A 16,411-nucleotide genomic window follows, 5' to 3' on the forward strand; every position below is an offset into this window, starting at 1 on the left:
AAATCTGGAATGGCCCAAAGCACTACCACTAGTTCTGATGACAATGAGAAACACACCAGACAGGAAGACAGGGCTGTCACCGCATGAGATCCTCACGGTCAGAGCAATAAGGTTGCCAGCGGTTCCTGCCAATGCTCTTGTGAACATAATGGATGATATGGTGTTGGACTACTGCAAAGGTCTGGCTGATGTGGTTCAAACTTTCTCTCATCAGGTGGAAGCTACCACACTGCAACTGTCTCAAGACCAAGGTACAACCTGAGAGCAGGTGACTGGGTTGTGATCAGGAAGCACGTGAGGAAGACGTGCTTGCAGCCTGGGTGGAAAGGCCCTTACCAGGTAGTGCTGAACACTACCACAGCTGTGAAGTGCGCTGGAGTTCCGAACTGGATCCACACACGCCATACGAGGAAAGTGGCATGTCGGTTGGACAATGAAGAGGAGTTGTTGAGAGTGCCAACAACATCCAGAGAAACTCCAGAATTGGAGACAGGAGAAGGAGAAACTGAAACTGAATCTGAGCAAACGGAAAACAGTTCAGCAACTTCTGTGAGAGACAAAGGAGGAGACCCACAGGAAAGTGAAAGCGAATCAACCTCAACTAAGGCAGCAGGAGAGTCTAGTCTGAGGAGGGCTCTCCCAGAAACAAACGGTCTTGAGAGACAACCAGAGCAAATGACAGACCCCGAGAGGGAAGGGGTTGAGGCGGATCCAATCCGATGTGGTCTGACTCCTCCTAAACCAGTTGCAGGTCCGTCAAGAGAAAGTCCTGCAGAGCAAGGAGAAATTACAAGTCTGACACTGAAAAGAGCATTGATGAAAGGTCCACTGAAAGGATATAAGTGACGGAAGTCATAAGCTAAGAGAAAAGAAGCAATTATCGTGACAATATTTGAGGAAGAAGTATACCAGACAAGGAGAGAAGATTTGAGTGATGGAGAGATAAATGGGGATCGCAAATTGAAAAGTAATAGGATTGTGAATCAAAGGTACGCTAGTCCCGAATGGGCGTATGCAACAACAGAGTGAATTTATGTCTTTGTTTTGATCGAGACATTCCAGGTCAATATTTTGGCACTTGAAGGAAACCAACAAACTGAACTATTGAGAACTGTAAACTGAGAGAGTGCAAGAAGCGACTATTGAAAGCAGCCGGAAAAGACTTTTAATAACCTGATTTTGACAAGCTGCTAAATCTGATTTTTACAACTTTCCGGCTTTATTTTTTAAAAAGGATCCTGCCAGAAAGACTGAAAGCTCTAAAAAATTGCTAAAGGACATTGAAGATTATGTTTTCATTTTGCTGCATAGTTATAAATGTTTGTCTTCTACTTTCTGATTATTTACAGATCATGAGTAACATTAGCCAGCAGGGTAGGAAATACAGGTGCTGTAAATACATGAGTATTGGTTTGGTGATCGTATGCATGATATTGTGCCTGGCATTGACTGTGGGTTTGACTGTTCTTGATAAGAATAAAGGCAACCATATCTTAGCTTTAGAGACAACTACTACACACACGAAGTAGAGAAGTTTAGGTTAGATGAGAAATATTTGCAGATAGATAGTGCCCAAGGAGAACTTTCTTCTAACAATTTCTATCGCTTATTGAGTATGTTGAGACAATGGATTCGAGAGATTATTATGTTTGCACACAGATTCCTTCATCAGTCAAGGAAGGAGTTACTTATAGTTTGCCCTCACTTATGGGAGATGTTGTAGTCTGTTACTATCAAGATTCTATAACCAGGAGTACATCCTGTACGTCTTTTCAAATTATGATGTAGTATTTTCCTTTCTCCCTATTATTAAGTACTTGAGTAGAGTAGCTAAGGGTAAAACTATACAACTGGTGAGAGGATTCTTTCAGCCTACTTTGACATTTGGCACAGCTTATGCGCATAGAAACTATCTGAAATGTTTGTTACACCCATAGAAAAGAGCTTCTTTGATCAGACAGATGACGGAAGAAAAGCATTAAAGGAAAAGTTAAAGAAGGGTTTAGAGAAAAGAACATTTTGAAATGATTATGCATTTAGTGAAATAAAGACACAAGGAAGGTTAGCTTTAGATGTGCAACACGTAGGAAAGCTTTGTGTATATAGGCCTAAATCTAGAACTGATACATTGTTTGTGGGAACGAGTGAATGCAGACATGTGTTTTTGTTTCAGAGTAAATGAACGTTCATGTTGAATAGACAGGATCCGGCAATTCCTGGAGTTTGTTACATCTGTGGACCGAATGCATATTACCTTCTTCCAAGAGGATGGTATGGCACATGTTACATGAGGATAGTTTTCCCAAAGATATTTCAACTTGAGGACTTGGAAAAGTTACCGAAAATAACAGAATTATATCACGTTAGACAAAAGAGAGAGTCTCTTTCTAATATAGTGGGAGATATATATGGAACAATAATTCTTTCAGTAGGAGTTATCCTAAATTCTATAAAGATTCAAAAGTTGTCTACTATTGTGGATAAGATGTTAACAGATTTTGAAGGAGCCATGATACTAATGGATACAGAAATGGCTGCAGTAAGATCTGTGACTCTTCAGAATCGCCTTGTAATCGACATTCTTTTAGAAAAGGATGGCGGAGTTTGCAAGATGTTGAATTCAAAGCATTGTTGTTCATATATTCCTGACAAAAGCAATTAAATTAGAAGCTTTATCAGTAATCTGACTAATGATAGTGCTAATTTCAATGAGCTGGAAGAACCAGGAGTTTGGGAAAAAGTTGGCAAAGGATTTGCTACCGGGGAAATTGGTTTGGCAACCTAAGGAAAGGGAAATTATTGAAAATAATACAAGTAAAATTGATTATTGTGATTTGCATAATTGGAGCATGGGGAATATGTAAATTGCAGTATGTGATCAAATTAAAGAGAATAAAGAATGATCACAGGAGGGTAGAAATTAATATGGAAAAATTGTTTAGGGAAAATTCAAAGAGGGAACAAAAAATTAAGAGATATGGTTGACTAATTGTAGCAGGGCGAACATTTGTGTGGGAAGATGTAAGTGTGATGACATGCTGAATGTTTACTAATAAATATGCATGTATTCCAAACTACGAATCTGCATAGAAAATGAATTAATATAGAAAATAATGCACAACTTGAAAATGTGCCTACTTGAGTGGTCGTCAGTAATCATGAAGGTTCCTTATTAACTGCTTAATAATATAAAAAGATGTGCCCATGTTTATATTAATGTAGTAGTATATTATATTAATGATCATGTATCATTTACTTGCTTTAATAATTGTAGGCTTTAAGTTAACGAGGTCTTGGTCCTAGTTTGCACAGCCTCATGTTAAACTGCATTGTTAGGATAAAGCTGTGAGAAATATTTGTCTGAAGAAATTAATACACAAATTGTATGTTTCCACTGAGTTGACCAAATGCTAGTAAATGTTTTCTTTCCCATGAGAACTGCTTGCTAGACTACACTGTATTAGCTAATGTTACAATGTAAAGTTTAATGTGTGTGAAAGTGATGTTCCCAGGAGCTAATAATGTCTGCACTGACTGAAGGACAGAGCGATACAACATTCTTACCTGACGAGTCTGACAATGGGAACAGGAGAAGAGGAGCCAATCATCGACATGTGAAAGACACTTTTAGTTATGTCTTAGATTTGAAGTTCTACTTTCATTGGACTAAATGTAAATGTCCGATTCTTTGACCAGTAGCAATGCGGAAAGTGCCCAGGATGATTTTGACTTAGCCCGATGACAATGAGAGAGGAGAGGCTTTTTCCCACTTTGATATCCCCCTGAGAGGAGCTGAACAGTTCCTGAGAACTTTAATTCTATCTTTAACTTTGTTGCTTAAATTTCCAATACTGAATGCTGATCCTTAGCTATGCTTGACAAATGGTTTGGATAGCTTAGAGTCCCATGGTCTGAACCATTCCCTTTCATGGTCCGATGCTGATGCTGCCTAAACAGATGTCCAATTGACGAACACAGTTGCAGCTTGCTGGTCCATACTGAGGAGAGGTACTAGCCTGGTGTTATTATTGATGAAATTTGGCTTTTGTTTCTAGGTACCAACCATTGGTTTGATAGAGCCATAGCTAGATGTTTTTCCAAATTTGTGTTGACTAAATTGTTTTGCATGAAGCCCAAACATGCTATTGTAATCAGAAAGTTAGGAGATTCAAAGAAGATGTTTGCTAATTATTAACAACAGTTGATTTCAGCTCTTTGCCGATTCTAAATGTATGCTACTTCTATTGCACAGTTATTCTTGCTATTAAGTTGTACTGTAATCCTAGAAGGCATTACCATACATGCTTTAATTCAATTGAGATTCTTTAGATGGTTGGTCAACCAGTGTTGTTTCTGTATGTATATCATCTGATTTTGAGATTGAGTAATGTGACATTAGCATTGTTAATATAGGGAAATAAATATTCGAATTTTTACATAAAAGTGTGGTTATTCATGGCCATAGGGGTCAAGGTACGTGGACCGACTCCCAAGATTATTGATTCTATTGATTGATATTGTTATTGATTGGTATTGAAATTTGAGTCCTATGGTGGGAATAATTCTAAGCGCAGTCAAAAGGTCCATCGAACCTCTTAATGCTTCCCCTATAAATTAAAGATACCAAATAGCGTCAGATGCACTAACAATGCTCCTTCGCCATAGCGAAGGAGCTGCCTTGAAACACACAACCAGAAATGTACAGAAATATCGGCACTGGTTATACACACTGACTGTGAACACTTCCTTATGGGTGTGTAACTGAAAACGTCATGAACTTCATCTACCAGAATGGGATGCAGAACTTTTGTTGTGATGCCAGCAGTGTGTTCCCTCCCCCTGCACTGTTGGAGCTCTTTGTGGAGTGAGCAAGCAGGCGGGCAGTGGGATGCACTTGTGCGCTTTGAAGTGGTACTAACCTGGTGAAATACAAGAGGCATTTCAAGGCCCCCCCCCAAGAGACCTGCTACTTCGTGCCGAAGAAGGGCAATCACACAGAAGCATGTTTACTTGGGTGCACAGAAATACCACCACTGCTTGTGTCCACTGAAGGTGAACATTGCTTTGCATCTGAGTTACTCTCTCTCTATATATATATATATATATTTAGAACTGCATTTACCAGAATGCAAAGGGGAACTTTTGCTGAGATTATCGAATTGTGCTCCATACCCTCTGCTTGTTCAGGAAACCTTGTGTGTTAAAAAGGGAATCACCCAAATATGCATTAGCCGACTAAATTTACATGAGGGGTTGTTATTTTCATAGGCGAAACAGTATCTGTGGCTTGTAAATGTAAAGAAAACAGCCACATTGCTGAACCATAGCTTACAGGAAAGTAACCTTTGCATCCCTCTGAGATACTCCCCTCCTCCCTGTTGTAAATTGGAGACATAGGCAGGGCCACTGGAATTATGCGATTCTGCAGCTTCAGCCTTTTCTGCATAATCATGGGTTTGCTGCATTTGCCACACTATCTATATTCTACAGATTTGACCAAAAATAACATTTTGTTTATGGCTCAAACGGATCAAAAGTTAGATGGAGACAAGTATTGCTAAGCAGTGGAAGGCCCTTTGCCAAGCTTAATTGATCGCCTTTCTATTGCTTATTACTGTATTTGGGTGCTAAACTTGTACTAATGAGGTCACACCTTTGCCCAGACAGTCTCATGAGGTGTTTAAAAAGGACAAAATAATGAAGCGATACGGTCACAAAATGTGCTGCATAATGCTGCATAATTTGCCTATTTTTGCTGCATAATTTAGTCAACCCAACCTCATAATTTGGTCTTCCTCTGCCGCATATTTCCAGTTGCCCTGGCCCACTCTGATATAACAGTCTTATCTCCATCACATGCATCGTTCTTACCGCGTGGCTCAGCTTCTCGATGTGCTCTGTTGCTCTCTGGTCTGTGGCAGCAGACGGGATGGTCAGCAGACCACTCTCTGGAAGAAACACGAGAGTGTGAAGATGGGGGGCAGGCAGCAGGGTTTGACTAAAAAGAGCAGAGCATGGGTATGGTTCTCTGAAACTGCTAATTGAAAGAAGGAAGTGGGCACAGGGCAGGCACATAGTGTCAGAAAATGGAAGCAACCCCAACAGGAAGATAGGCTTTCATCAGTAGCACCCAAGCAACTCTGCCTGGAACTGGAGGTGCTGGACCAGTACATCTTTGTTATCTGGCTGTTCTTTTGGGATTATGGGGTCTCGGTTGAAGTGCCCACTTAATAGGAAGAGTGGTAGGTTTTGCCTTATCTAAGTTAGAAGGAGCTAAATTAACTTTTTCTTTTGTCGGACACTATAAATAAACTGGGCCAGTGTCAATAACTCCCTGGCTTACCTCATGAGAATTCCCGCACAGCCAGATTCTGGTTGAGATGGCCATAGCTTTACCTGAAACAGGTAAGCTGCTGTATGAACAGTGACTAAGAATGGAGACTTTGACATTAGCCAATACAGGCAAGAGGGCTTCCTGACACAGGGTGATGGGTACTGACATTACCTGGCACAGGGGAAGGACTGCTACAGCTGACTCCCAAATGCCCATCTTGGAAGCTGAATTTCTGCCGGTCGGTCCTGCAGCCTTCTTCTTCGATCCCATCAACCACTCTGGAAAGAAGGAATAAGAAACATTTGATTCTGCTGAAAAATGAACAATGACTCTCTTCTCTTGCCCCAAGTAGGCCTATACCATTGAAAAATCAAGAGTGTGATGTGTGACAGGCTCTTAACCAGTCCAGTCTGAGAGGGAACCCTGTTGTATGGGTAACTTCCCCAGCCCTACTGATCATACAGAATCATCAGCAAGTCATCAGCTCTTCTGGTCTACCTCTGCGCAGAGGAACCAACTCTGGGTTCTCAATCCATCTACTGGATTGGTTGCATGGGTGAGTAGATGGACTGAATTGACATACCACACAATTGATAAACAGTAATTGCCAGGGCAACAACAATTATAACTAGACGATCCAAAAATCAAGGGCTCTGCCATTTGTTCATTGATTAGAACGTTACACAAGAGGGGTGTGTGTTATGTGTTATGTGATATGGTATAGAAAAACATAACACTAACACTGGTTTTGCATTTTGTCATTTAACGCAGTTTCATGTGCGTTGCCCAGGCACTTTTACTTCCTCCTCCTGGTAACACTGACAAACTCCAGCATCCTTTGTCATTTGATTTTCATTTGGGGACATGGTTGAGGAGATTTAAGGGGACGTGCTTAAGGAGATTTCCTTGACCTGGGCTACACACACAGGGCAGGGAACGGGGAGGATCAGGCACCTTCCCCACCTGGAAGAGTGAATAGCACCCCGGGCTCCCACTGCGCGGACGCACCACCCAAAGACGGGGCCCATCTGTGCCCAACAGAGCCTAGAAGAGGGTGGGCTTGCCCGCCCGCAGCTTTTTTTTTTATTTGAGACACAAGTTTGGACTTGACTTACAGTTGGTAGGTGGACCTTCTGTGCTCATTGATGGCTGTTATTTTACATCATGGGCAAAACAAAGGCCACTTCTGTTCCTAGGGATAGCTCACGTGTAAAGAATCACCCCCCCACATGCCTATTAACAACTTTTTAGTATGAGCAATGGGTACCATTAATAACAAAGTAGTCAAAACTGATAAATATATTTGTTCATCTCAGGATCTTCTTAAAGACGCTGCTTGTGAAAAAAAATCTGTTACTGCTGCTTAAAATATGACCCAAGTATGATAAATACTTCTTTTGTCATAGAACAGAACTGCATCATGTGAATACAGTGCCAGCTCGCTCTGTGTATGATAAAACTCTATATTCACCCACCTCTAGGAGGAGAGACATTTCAGGTGCAACAAACTACAACTTATCTCAGTCTGTGATGGAGGGTCGTTTGATTAGTCTGTTGGATGTCCTGGAACTTTTTTTTATCAGTTTAGTACAAGGCTTCAAGCAATCAAAGCCAGAGTGACTGATTGTGTCATATCTTTGCGTTTGATAAAGGTGACATTAGGTAAGTCTTGCCCTATTACTCCTCTAACCATGCCTAACTCACGGATTCTGGTGTCTCTTCACACTATCTGAAGTTCGGTTCTCTCATTCATCTCCCATGCGTTGTATACCCCCTATCTTCTGCTCTTTTAATTTCTGACTGTTATTCCTTCTGTTCTCTCTATATTTGTGACCGAAACCCCCTGACCTTGGCACATCTCATTTGTCAGCCATCCCTTCGGGCAACACAGTATATGTTCTCCCACAGTCTGGTGCTTAATCGATAACCCATCTATCATCTTTTGGGTGTGTTAACCCTGGTACTCCCACACTCCATCTTCCTCCAGAAACTAGTCCATATGTCATGGCCCTTATCAGTGTGGCGCCTGTTGATAAAGAGAGAAATAAATCTTTTGAGCAGCCAAAGAACAAGACTGTACACTAGTCACATAAACTGGTTGGGGGTATTCCATTTTTAGCTGAAAAGATTGTTATGGTCAGATAAGGGTTTTGGGGTAGGTCCTTCTAAGAAGGTCCATGTGAACTACATAGTGGTTAATAAAAAAAAAGATTTCTCTTTTACTTCATCTTTTTATGTTACTACAGGTTGAGCCTATTAGGTGGTAATATTAAGGCTGTTCCCTTGGGGCGTCTTTGTAACCTATACTCGCTTTACCTACAAACATCTTATTTAAAGCCTGACCTCCCCTTTTCCTCTAGCAGAGATTAGAAATATCTTGTGCTGAAGTGTAATTGTTTTACTTCTTTAAAGTCATTAGATAATAATGATTGACTTTAGAATTCTAGCAGTAATACTTTATTAGATCATGATTTCCTTCTGTAGGTCTCCTTATCAGGCTTCCATACAATTTGTTGAAGAGTTTTCTGTTATAAAGGAAGATTTACATATTTTATCCTGGAATATTGCCGGATCTTCGTCTAAGATACATCATAATTTCTGGCTTAATATTGTGTGATCTTTTGATATGTTATTTCACGAGGCTTAAATTTTGGAGGAGTCAAGCTTTGATGGATATGCCACTTGTATGGTACCTCCAATTCCATCCAAATATGAGAGACCTAAAGGAGGCCTGTTTTTTTGGGTTGCACTATAACTAGAGTGCCAGATTGTCCCATTACCTAATAATTCATCTACCATAGAGGCACAATTGATAAAAAGGGAGGGGAGTTTTAACATTTTGATATTACATTTTTAAAATGATAGCTTCTCTCAAAATAACTATAGTAACCTTATACCTTTGTTTAGTTTTGTGCATGCATCACTTGCTAATATCACTGGTAAATCTAGTTTGAGTTGTTCTGATGTTGCCAAATAAGGACAAACTATTTCATTGCTTGCTCTATGGGACAAATATTTAGTAAGGAATATGCTACTTCATTAGATAAACAAGATAGCCAGGGAGAGGTTCTTCCAAATTTGTTACTAGAGAAGAACTCAATCAATATCTATAGTAATATTGTTGATAATGAGAGAGTTTGTAGACCTACCTTTAAAGGCAGAGGAAGTGCAACTATTATAGATTATAATTTGTCTCTTGTGATCTTGCTAACAGTCTATTATTATTATCCTTAGTCAAGTTAATTTTTGCTATCATAATCCTTTATTACTTTTCTTATCCTTTTTTTTGGTTGCATAAGCCACACTCTCATGGGGTGCCATAGGATGAGGTAATTAAGGATGGAGGCCTCAGATTAAAATGAGAAAGTATTAATCCTTTGGCTGTTTTGAAGGATTTGATGTACACTAATTGTAGTGGTGTTATGAAATTCCAGGAGCCTATCTGTCTTCCTGATACTGTTATTTTTATTCTTCTTATTTGTGTGAATGTTAAAAGAGTTTTGTCAGGTAACTGCAGCTAATTCCTCTAAGCAGTTGAGATAGTTCGATGATTTTTGCTCTTAAGCGACGTAGGATTTAAGGAGGCCTTTAAATGCTAAACCCAGAGATAATGATGAGGTTGAACACTCTCACAATTAGAAAAAAACACTATTAGAGACAAGATTTGGGATGATCTATTAGAGGTTATCACTCAGAAGAAAAGCTGCCATTTTGGGAAAATTTAGAACTCACACTTTCTTGATAAGCTGGCAAGCTTTTCTTTACATGTTACAATTAATCCAGACATTTCGGTTAGCCACTTTTGTGATATTTATAGTAAAACTGACTAACTTAAACCAGATTTTTACCTATGAAGGCAGACTGGCAATACATTGTTTCCTATCTCTTAGGTTCAGTTGTCAATCATTAATAAAGTACCAGTACCTAATGGGGTGCCTGGTATTATCAGAGTTCTTAGTGTTAGCTGTTGCTCTACAATGCCAGTTTCTTGATCCCACATGAACACTGTCTTTGACTTTAAGAAGTGCAATAGAGGAAACCCGATGTGCTTGAACCCTAGCTCCTTAAATGATTCTGTAGTGAAGGTCATTAGGAGAGTTCTAAAGGGGAAGAGTTTGGCATGTGCTGATGAGTATGAGATTTTCTCCGATCTCAAATATGGTTTTAGAGTAGGACTTAGAACAATCAAATAATGCCTAAATCAAAATTTAGTTGTTGAGAAATATACCAACATTAAAAAGGCTCCATTCATTTGGCTTTTATGGACCTAAGCTCGGCCTTTGACTGTGTCAATAGACCAAAACAATTGTCGCTTCTTGACAGTATGACCGCGGATGCAGGTATTTTAAAATTCCTGCACCATGTACATTCTGATCTTTCGGGCAGAGTGTGTTAGGGACCCAAAATGAGTGCTCTGAATCTTTCCAACTTCCCAGAGGTGTTTGGCAGGGCTGTGTTCTGGCTTCAATCCTTTTTATATAGTAAAGGTAGCCCTGTTGGCGGATAGGGGTCAATATATGCCTTGTGTGGGTACTAGACCTGTCCTTGGACTTCTTTATGCCAACGATACCCTCTTAACTGGTAACTGCGTAACAAATTTTATAGATGGTTTTTGTCTTTCATGGATGATAGGGATTTGAGTACCAACTTTGCCAAAATCTTCATTTTGGCTTTCGGGTCTAATTCTACCAAATATAGAACTATTGCTCTTAACAATCAACTAATTATTAAAGTTCAGACTATTCATATTTGGGGGTTGTTTCTGACAACACAGGTCATTGTTCCCACGATCTTTCCTTAAGAAGGTGACTTTTTGTTCAGTCTCAGGCATGTATGTTCAACTTTGCATCTAGATTGGGTAAAACATCTCTTACCCATATGATTACACTCTATATTACCAAATGTGTCTCCCCTATTTGTTATGCAGCAGGGCTCTGTGGTTGTACTGATTCTTAATTCCTTCAGATTGAGGAGAATAGATTTTCTAGTTGCCTTTTAGCAGTATCTTCCAGGGGCCCTATTAAACAAGTGCAACGGGCATTTGCACCCGCATTGTGCGCCCCAGGGCACTTTGGTGTTCCAGAGGGGGCCGCAAATGCTTGTGCAGCCCCTTCTGTCATACAGATAGCGATGGCGCACATATAGTGCCAGTGCTATCATTAGTGGACGTTACCTCATTTGCATGAGAATCCAAATAAATACTTAAAATTTCTGATAAATTTCATATTCTGCTCAAAACCAAACGTGAACATGGTACATTATCTTTCTATAGTGGTTAATGTCTGAAAGGGGAATTTATTAACATGTTTCAGAATAGATATAGTGACCATTTACTGTCTTTGGGCTGCTACTCAAAATATGAATGTGTGCCCATGTGATACTATCTCAATTCATACTACAATGCACCTTAGGCTGTTTTGCACATCGTACAAGTTCCCTAGACAGAGATTTCCTGTTCCACTGTTTAGTCATTACAAAGTTTCCAAAAGTATCCCTCTCTTTCTTTTTTGCAATTCGTAAACAGTCCTTAAATATCCCTTTTTGTTAGTCGTTTTCTTTGTGCTGCTAATAGGTTAAAGGATATGTTGCTGTAATTAGTTCTTTTAGTTATATTTTGTTGCCATGGATTTTATTCATTTATTAAGAATGGACACTGCTCAATGGTGTTATGTATGTGTGTAATTTTTATGTTTTTTAAAACCCAATAAAGTAATTTGATGATCATTTCAGAGTCCTTGTTGAGCCATCTGGTAAAGCCAACCTATATTTTTCTCCCCAGCTCTGAGTCACAAAAGACTGACTGGAAGGCAGTGAGTTCTAAAATAGATATGCAGCTGTGAAACCAGTGTTACAGGTAAGTAATGTATACTTTGCAGCACGAATCCACTAAGGCAGGGTTCTGCAGAGTCGGTCCTGGAGAGCTGGGTCCATGCCATATTTTTAGCATATCCACATTTAGAAAAAGATGTTTCAGGAATCTACAGTTTTTTAAATGTGGATATGCTAAAAATCTGGCATGGACTTGGCTCTCCGTGACTGACTTTGCAGAACCCTGCACTAAGGCATTGACATGTTTTGCATTAGGGAACATATATCAGAATGTAGGAAAGCTAAAAAAAATAGGAAGGGTGTTCTACCTGATGAAGTTACTTAAGTCCAATCGTTGTGCCTGGGCATCTTGGCGAACAAACGATAGCTCATCACCAATTAATGTAGAATGCCTCTGCACTAGTTTGCATATTCCACCCAGTGAATAATTGTCCACGAGTATAAAGGCTACTGCTTTTTGACTTGCAGAATGTGCTTTCTGGGCAACTATATACAACATTGTATGCTTGCAGCTTGACTTAGAGGACATGTAAATGCAGTTTACAAACCTATGGCTGGAGACATCCACCTCACCTATCTTGTAGCAGAGATCTCTGGACATTGAGGTATACAAATTAGTAGTAAATATGGGAGGAACAGGGGGAATAATGGGGAATAATTACTATCATGACACTGAACAACACGGATCACATGCTTTAAATGGACACATCCCAGTCTTAGGGATGATTCAAAGGCCTGAACTTCAGGTCTTCAAGAACACACTTCCAAGTTTCAAAAGCCTAGGTTTATATAATGTTTTGATTTTCATCCTGGAGAACAAATGCCTTTATTCATTCAACATGGATCCGTGCCACAGTTCCGTTAGCTTCTCGCTGGCCAAGCCATTTTGTGGTATTTACCTGTGCCAATTTCTTCGCTATGAAGTTACTTGACCAGGGCACAGACCTTTCTGAATTGCCTATTATCACAGGCTGTCTGCTTCTGTGAGCGGTAATAACAGTCCTTTGCTCCCTGTTCAAGTATGCTGTCATTGTTGTCGTATTGTTTGTGTGAACCTTCACAATGTTCCCCTTCACCAGCTCAGTCCAAATGTTTTCTTTGATAAAAACCCACTCCCAGCTTATTGTTTGACTACATCCTTTAATTGGTCAGATAGGTGAATGATCCATAGCTGAGCCCGTGGTACCATATGTTATCGTGCAGCCATTTATTCTATAAGGACTCAAAGGTACTTGTCAGCAAGACTGATGCCTAGTGCTGTGGAATCATTTTGTGTGGACAAGGGTTTTTCTATATAAAGAAACAAACTTCTGTCTCCAGTTCCCCTATAACAATTCCTAATAACTTGCTGTTTTAAGTTGGCACCAAAGCAGCTCTGGGGCAAGAATTTTCAGAGTCCCAGGAAATATGACAAGAAGGTATTTGGGTTCTGTCCCCCCAATGCTCCCAAACAACTAGGCCAGGGGTCTCCAACCTTTTCTGTAATAAGAGCTACTTATGTTGAATGAAAATCATTCCAAGCTACCAATACTGTTTGTATTGTGATATTGACCAGAACAGGTAAGATTTAATTAATGGCCACCATATGCGAGATTACTAGCAGTGGTCACCTCAGTGCATCAAGCAGGGTTGCCAGCAGTAATGTTAAAAACACCTTGCCAATTTGGAGTGCCTCTACGTGGGTAATACATAACATTATCAACAATGCCCCTGGCACCAACATAATAGTGATAGTAATATGTTTCCCAAATGCCACGATTTATGACTCAAATATCAGCTTTAAGTATATTTTAGTAATGTTGCCTGTTTTTCTATAAACATGTTTATGATTGCTTAAAATACAAATACTTTAGTCTTGAATTCACTCTCAATTTTGGTACATATATTTTAATTCAACCAAACCAATTTGGAAACAAATTCAACCTGGGCTGCACACGGCAGAGTAGCTGGAGAGCTACAGTATCTCATGAGCTACTCATTGGAGAAGATGATCTAGGCTATTATAGAGGCAATTTGGGGCCCTGTAATAAAGCAGCCTAAAGTAGCATTAGTGTATACTGTCTTTGCACTAACCTGGACAGTTTTATATTTTCTTTAAATCCTCTATAATGCAGTGGCATGCCTTTTTTCTGAAGCCTGCCAAAAGGTCTCTACTAAGGTTCCTCTTAAGGAGCATCTACTCAATTAATGTCTTTATTACAAGTGCCCAACAATTTCTCTTGGGCATATTTCTCCAGAAAAAAAACCTGGTGTCATTTGCCTCAGGAAATCTTTTTAGCAAAGAAGCAAAATATGCTTTATCCAGGAGTGTGAACTTTGATACCACATTATGCCTCATTCCGACCGCACTGTCTCCAAGTGATAAGCAAAAAGTCACCCCATAAATACCTCTCTTCCCCTTTATTTGTCAAGTGTGATACATCATTGCAAAATAATGGAAAACTCTGACTTCTCAGGACTACTTCGGATGCTACTAACCCTTAGTCAACACTGAATGCATGGTTTGTCCTTGGAAAAGCACTGTGCCTATGTTTTTGCTGAGGTACTTATTGTGACAATACATGAATATGAAGCCAGGTATGTATGCTGTCATAAAATTTTCCTTCTTGCAAGAAAGGAAGGATCTCTTGTAACATTGTTATGTACAAAATGAATTTACACACAGACTTGTTTAGTTGGATGCAAAGAATGCACTTAAAGTCTGGCTCCAAGGTACACTGTCCTCAGAAACATCTTTTATCAAAGTGCACCCATGCACACGTGCAATATAAAACGTTGAACTAGAACACTGAATGAAAAAAGCTGATGTCTACAAAGCCAGCACTAGCTAAGGCTGACAGATGACCTAGCGCTGACAGGCAAACCTCTCTCTTTCAATGGAATGTATAAATACATGGAGTACATCCTGGAGAAGGAGTGGGTGATGATGTAGCAATGAAACTCTGGTTCAAAGACATTTACCAGCGGAAACACTATAAAAGCCAACAAGTCACAAGGTTCTTCAAGTGCCTCAATGAATAGGCTTTGTCGCAATGCTAAAGAGACTATGAATATGTACCTGGTCCTAGGTCTGTGAAATAACACTACGTATGACACCATATTATCTAGCAACCATGGAGTCATGAGATCACTTGCTTAATTGAAGCTTGTGTGGCTCAGTGGTCCTCAAGCACTCTGTGGATAAGTACATTCAAACATATTGAGGTGAAGTTGTCCTTGAGCTTGTTCCATCAGTTTGTTGTGTCATTGTTTGAACTTCATACTGTAGCCTAGACACCACTCTAGTGATACAGTGTGCTACATGTTTCCTCACTTACTCGAAAATGCAAAACGTAAGGTGCGGAATGCTATTAAATAGTGTAATCCACTGGCATTCTCTCTGGATAGCATTCAAGCCCATTGTTTTAAGCCCACTCTGCTATTTTAGACTGAGAAGTATACAAAAACGAGGTAAGTGGAACTCTTGAAGTAATCTCAGCCATTGGTAATTACTCAGGCAGCATCCAATTCCATTGTTATTTTGTGCACCATGGCACCTCAGATTGGACCCAGCCATAGGCAAATAAATCGTAACCCTGCTAAAGTAGGAACAGTCCAACCTGAACTGCCGGGCCAGGTTGTCCTTGAACCGGAACACATGCAACGTAAGGCCGGTTTTGGGGCCAAGCTACAACCGACTGAAGAGCTCCAATTAGGGTGAAATCGGTCTTGGGTTGCCTGTGTTCTAATTCAGGGATGACCTGGCCTGGCAGGTCGGGCTGGACTTGTGGCATGGTGTACAAATTAACAATGGGCTGGAATGCTGCCCTGAGTAATTACTAGTGGCTGAGATCAATTAAAGCATTCCACACATCTTTTTTTTATGCTTCTCCTTAGGAAGAGGGCTATCTAATGCAGATTAGTAGTCACTATATTCATCATGGGAAAACTCCAGCCCAAAATGCTGAGACACCTTCCAGAAGGGCAAACTAGCAAACCCAGACTGATTTTGGCCTGTGGCCCAGCTAGCAAGAGACCCACATCTATACATACCCTTTGTCACTTAAGACATTAAGGCCCTCATTACAAACCATTGGCTGTACACACCGCTGCGCTCAAAATACACACACACATACAAAACAACACTACATCGGACAATTCAAAATACACACAGCTGACACACATACACACACCACACCCACACACCCACACCAATATAAAACAAACACCCAAACATTTTGGCAAGTGAGAGAGAGACAAGCCAGGAGC

General features: G+C 40.1%; 1 protein-coding gene across 1 annotated transcript in view; it reads right to left on the reverse strand.

Annotated features, from left to right (window-relative positions):
• KCNH3 (potassium voltage-gated channel subfamily H member 3) overlaps positions 1-16,411 on the reverse strand; it is a 379,713-nt gene that overhangs the window by 25,202 nt on the left and 338,100 nt on the right. Inside the window, exons 13-14 of the mRNA XM_069230614.1 lie at positions 6,506-6,612; positions 5,872-5,948 (exon numbers count right to left, since the gene is read on the reverse strand). Coding sequence (XP_069086715.1) covers positions 5,872-5,948; positions 6,506-6,612 — 184 coding nt within the window. The remainder of the gene's footprint in view (positions 1-5,871; positions 5,949-6,505; positions 6,613-16,411) is intronic.

This window comes from Pleurodeles waltl, chromosome 4_2, assembly GCF_031143425.1.
Source record: "Pleurodeles waltl isolate 20211129_DDA chromosome 4_2, aPleWal1.hap1.20221129, whole genome shotgun sequence".
NCBI lineage: Eukaryota > Metazoa > Chordata > Amphibia > Caudata > Salamandridae > Pleurodeles > Pleurodeles waltl.